Source organism: Danio rerio, chromosome 20, assembly GCF_049306965.1.
Source record: "Danio rerio strain Tuebingen ecotype United States chromosome 20, GRCz12tu, whole genome shotgun sequence".
Taxonomy (NCBI): domain Eukaryota; kingdom Metazoa; phylum Chordata; class Actinopteri; order Cypriniformes; family Danionidae; genus Danio; species Danio rerio.
Genome location: NC_133195.1, coordinates 3,755,001 through 3,760,000, shown reverse-complemented (window position 1 = coordinate 3,760,000; position 5,000 = coordinate 3,755,001). Strand labels below are relative to the sequence as shown.

Sequence of the window (5,000 nt, the reverse complement as noted above, 5' to 3'; positions counted from 1 at the left end):
GGAGAACACGTGTGTGTGAGAGAGGAGAACACGTGTGTGTGTGAGAGAGAGGAGAACATGTGTGTGTGTGTGTGAGAGGAGAACACGTGTGTGTGTGTGTGTGTGAGAGAGAGGAGAACGTGTGTGTGTGAGAGAGAGGAGAACGTGTGTGTGTGAGAGAGAGGAGAACACGTGTGTGTGAGAGAGGAGAACACGTGTGTGTGTGTGTGTGAGAGAGAGGAGAACATGTGTGTGTGTGTGTGTGTGAGAGGAGAACACGTGTGTGTGAGAGGAGAACACGTGTGTGTGAGAGAGGAGAACGTGTGTGTGTGAGAGAGAGGAGAAAGTGTGTGAGAGAAAGAGGAGAACACGTGTGTGTGTGTGTGTGTGTGTGTGTGTGTGTGTGAGAGAGAGGAGAACGTGTGTGAGAGAGAGGAGAACACGTGTGTGTGTGTGTGTGTGAGAGGAAAACGTGTGTGTGAGAAGAGAACACGTGTGTGTGTGAGAGGAGAACGTGTGTGTGTGTGAGAGGAGAACACGTGTGTGTGTGTGTGTGTGTGTGTGTGTGTGTAAGAAGAGAACACGTGTGTGTGTGTGTGTGTGTGTGTGTGTGTGTGTGTGTGTGTGTGTGTGTGTGTGTGTGTGTGTGTGTGTGTGTGTGAGAGAACATGTGTGTGTGAGAGGAGAACACGTGTGTGTGAGAGAAGAACACGTGTGTGTGTGTGTGTGTGTGTGTAAGAAGAGAACACGTGTGTGTGTGTGTGTGTGTGTGTGTGTGTGAGAGAACATGTGTGTGTGAGAGGAGAACACGTGTGTGTGAGAGAAGAACACGTGTGTGTGTGTGTGTGTGTGTGTGTGTGTGTGTGTGTGTGTAAGAAGAGAACACGTGTGTGTGTGTGTGTGTGTGTGTGTGTGTGTGTGTGTGAGAGAACATGTGTGTGTGAGAGGAGAACACGTGTGTGTGAGAGAAGAGAACGTGTGTGTGAGAGAGAGGAGAACACGTGTGTGTGTGTGAGAGGAGAACACGTGTGTGTGTGTGTGTGTGAGGAGAACGTGTGTGTGTGTGAGAGGAGAACACGTGTGTGTGAGAGAGGAGAACACGTGTGTGTGTGTGTGTGTGTGTAAGAGGAGAACACGTGTGTGTGTGTGTGTGTGTGTGTGTGTGTGTGTGTGTGTGTGTGTGTGTGTGTGTGTGAGAGAGAACGTGTGTGTGAGAGGAGAACACGTGTGTGTGAGAGAAGAGAACGTGTGTGTGAGAGAAGAGAACGTGTGTGTGAAGAGAACGTGTGTGTGAGAGGAGAATACGTGTGTGTGAGAAGATAATGTGGGTGTAAGAAGAGAATACAAGTATACGTGTGTGTGAGAGGAGAACTCATGTGTGTGAGAGGAGAATGTGTTTGTGTGTGTGTGTGTGTGTGTGTGTGTGTGTGTGTGTGTGAGAGAGTGCCAGAATGAATTATGGCTTGCACAGCCCCTCATATGCATCTGCAACATATAAAAAATGAATTTACTTACAAAGCAGGCCTTGAAGAAAGCAGAAGGATCATCGCCCAAGATGACCGGCAGTCCCCGAAGACAAAGGCATCTGACGTCTGTTGGCTCAGTTGTCTAGACGATAGTGAACATTGAATAAAACACTTTATAATGACACTGACTGTAATTTACAAGAAATGACAAGAAGAGATTAAGGAAAAAAAAAAAAAACGGAAATAGTAGATAAAATTATGAGAATAGAGAATGCAGAGGTAAAAAAAATGTGTAGAAAATGAATAGAAGAGGGAGAAATAGAGAAGAGAAAAGAGGGGGGGGAAAAGAAAAATTAGACAAGAAACAAAAAGGATAAGGAGGAAAAGCTTCATAGGAAAACAGGACTGATGTAGGTATGTTAAATTACCTTTGTCTGGCATAAAAGTTCAGCCAAAAGCTGACCAGTAAGTCCTTTCTTCTTTTTGAAGAGGTCCATGAGGCTTGGAGACAAATGGTCAAGTGCATCCAAGAAGTTTTCTCTGAGATTTTTCCCTACCACTCTGCCAAATTCATAATAAACCTGAAACATGTCAAACAATGCATCAGTCAATGTTCACACTGTTTAATCTGACACACTCAACACTACATGATATGTAGACACTTAACACAAACCTGATTTTCTGTAAAAAGAGCTGGCCAACGATGCACCACCTGGCTGATGGCAGGCTTCTCGTTGACAATCTCCTTTCTGCGAAAAGCAAACGTCACATCCATCTCTTTCTTAACCAGGGATTCCATTGGCTTTGTCTTCATCATTTCATTGACCAGAACCTCACGAGCTACTTCCATGTTCTGGTCATTCATCCCCTCTGGAAAATCAGGCAGGAAATTTATTTCCCCTTTCTTTGGCTTCTTGATCTGTGTGTTGGGAGGATCGCCATTTGTAGTGCCACTTCCTCGCTTGCCACCATTGACAGTAACATCAAGTCGACCCAGCTGCCGCATTTTGGTTCTATAATTACCCATTTTAAACTTAAGGCTATTTTTCCAACCGTTCCAGCCAGAGGGTGACCCGGTTTCTTTAAGGCATGGGTGTGTTTGCACTAAAGCCTTAGCAACAGTCTCAAAATCTTCCTTCGTTGGGTATGCTTTAAATGCATACATGGTCTCAGCCAATTTCTCGAGTATGTCATGCTTTAGTTCTTTTGTGACTTTAAGAAAGGTTGCATCCCTGAGATACTGCAGGTTACCTTGGCGTAGTCTATACTCTACATCGACTTGAAATTTTGGAATTTCAAATACCTCTGGCCACTGAGAACTTCTATCCAAAGAGATGGACAGGATCTCAGTGTCTGCTTGGCTGCTTGTGTCACTACATAATTCAGAACCTCCAGGGACTGGTACAAGCTCAATGATAGGGATGATTTTGATCGTTGGTTTATCTGGGAGCTCAGACAAGTCTGTGAGGTTGCATAATTCATTGTTAAATTCAGGATCTTGGTACTGTAAGGTAAAATTGTAATTTGTTTGGAGAGTGCCTTTGAGCCAGCTAATCAAATCTTCAAGTATGTATGGTCGAGGGTTCATTGTCATCTTTCTTATATCTCCCTCAGAGACGATAACTCGCATTGTTAATTTCTGTTCCATGGCCATCTGGGGGAAAAAAATGACAGACAGCTGTTTAGCAAAGTACAAATCGTCTCAGTGTCACCATAAGCTCTCCTTGCACACTGTATGCTGATAATGGGAAGACATCATTTAAATCTGACATCTTCAACACACACATAGAAGTAACACTATCACAATGAAGTTGGTAAGATCTCAAATGCTCCCTGTACCATGCAGCCAATTTGTGACAGACAAATAGAATCTCTACATTAACTGCAACTATCTTGTGAATCTGGACGAATGCAGGGAGACCAGAGCATGACCCAGAAGACAGTATCATGCCTGGTTGATACTTGATTCCATCTACACTGACAGATGCCGCTTCAAGCACCGACTCTGGTGTTGTAAAGTTTTGAGCAATTGCTGTCTGCACACTGTGAGGGAAGGTGGCAAGCAAAACTGGAGTTACCTTTGACATCTCAACTGATGGTCTGAAAAATGAGCTACAATCGAGATGGTAACTGACTGCCTTCTGGTGTCTTGTAGCAAGTGTCATGGCAACATTTTTAAAGTTCTGAGCAGTGCGAATTACCCTCTTAAAGAATTTATGCTTCCCCTCGAACCGCATTGTCCAAACCTCAGACAGGGGACCAAATTTCCTTACCAGCTGAGGATAATGTTCCACAAAGTGATGTTTTGGCCTTAAACGAAACTCTGGAAATGTTGACTGCAATAAGCGCCTGTGCTCTGCTATCTTACAGTCCAGAAAGTTAAGTGTCTCTTCTGTATGCGTTGGTGCTACAGCTAGCTCAGTAATATCTTTAAGCAGCATGAGAATTTCCCAAGTGTTGTCACCTTCAGGGACACAATGACCAATAAGAAATGGAAGGAGCCTTATGAGACACCAGTTCTCATGGCCATTTCCACCAATGGTCCCTTTACTGGAAAATCCCTTTCCAATAACCTGAGGTCGATCTGTTTTGTCACTAAATGAGTACTTGAAATACCTGATGGCCTGATTCAGCATATCTAGGGTGAAATAAGTCTTGCCTATCAGGTCTGTAAGGCAAAGGGACAATTCAACTGGAACAATACCTTCCAAAATATCATGCAAGATGTCAGGAGGGTACCCACTGACCACATGAAAGTGCTCAAGATTCTCAGTTAAAGGACATGCTCCTTTCACACCATAAGCTCGAGTCATTCCGGGGTCCTCTCTGATCTCTTGCACCTGCCTATCATGGGACTTTTTGTCTCGGAGCTGAAAGAAACCAGAACATACCTCTTGTTGTTGAGTGTCTCTACTGCTTGCCACGCAGAATCTGCAGAACTTGTCGACGGTAAAACTCTCCAGGAAACCTGCAAGAGAGTGGGCAGCAAGATTGTCAGCTGCAACATACAAGACTGTACCTTTCACACTTGCACCTAGTTGCTCCAGGTAAACACCATTCTGCTCCAATAATTTTAGATCATAGATCAGAGGTTGGAAAACCTTTGCATAACCACACTCCTTGACTGTGGAGGTATTGCACAGTAGAGCAAGTTGGATAGAGCTGAGGGTTGACCGATATTTTGAAGGTATGTTTGCAATAACCCAGTATACTGCACACATCTTGTGTTTTAGCTTTGATGTTCCAAGAGGATTGGCGACTTCAAAGTCATCAATGTAAAGTACAAGAGCAATTGTAAACTCATCTTTTGCAAGAAATGGATTTTCAGTAAAGTATTGCCCATCAGCATATGATCTGAATTCCTGAGGGACATGTACTTTCTCTGACATAGCTTTGTCTAAAACATCAGTTTTGTTAAGCAACTTCTGTAGCATAGGAACAATGGGAACATATGCAAGAGTTTTTTTGCCTTTCTCCACAACATATTCAATTGGATTTACCAGTGGAAACTCTCTACGCACATAGGCTGCTCTTTTTTTGGCAGTTCCTAAAGGT

At 43.8% G+C, this 5,000-nt stretch overlaps 1 protein-coding gene across 5 annotated transcripts in view; it reads right to left on the bottom strand.

The window, feature by feature from the left end:
* Positions 1-5,000, bottom strand: part of LOC101885478 (exostosin-1) — a 443,183-nt gene that overhangs the window by 221,457 nt on the left and 216,726 nt on the right. For 4 of the 5 annotated variants that reach the window (XM_073934039.1, XM_073934041.1, XM_073934040.1 and 1 more), the window contains 4 exons: positions 4,337-4,413; positions 2,119-3,099; positions 1,874-2,026; positions 1,495-1,587 (listed from right to left, as the gene is read on the bottom strand). The exons of the other annotated variant lie outside the window; for it this stretch is intronic. In XM_073934039.1, the coding sequence (XP_073790140.1) occupies positions 1,495-1,587; positions 1,874-2,026; positions 2,119-3,099; positions 4,337-4,413 (1,304 nt within the window). The remainder of the gene's footprint in view (positions 1-1,494; positions 1,588-1,873; positions 2,027-2,118; positions 3,100-4,336; positions 4,414-5,000) is intronic. 5 annotated transcript variants of the gene reach the window in all.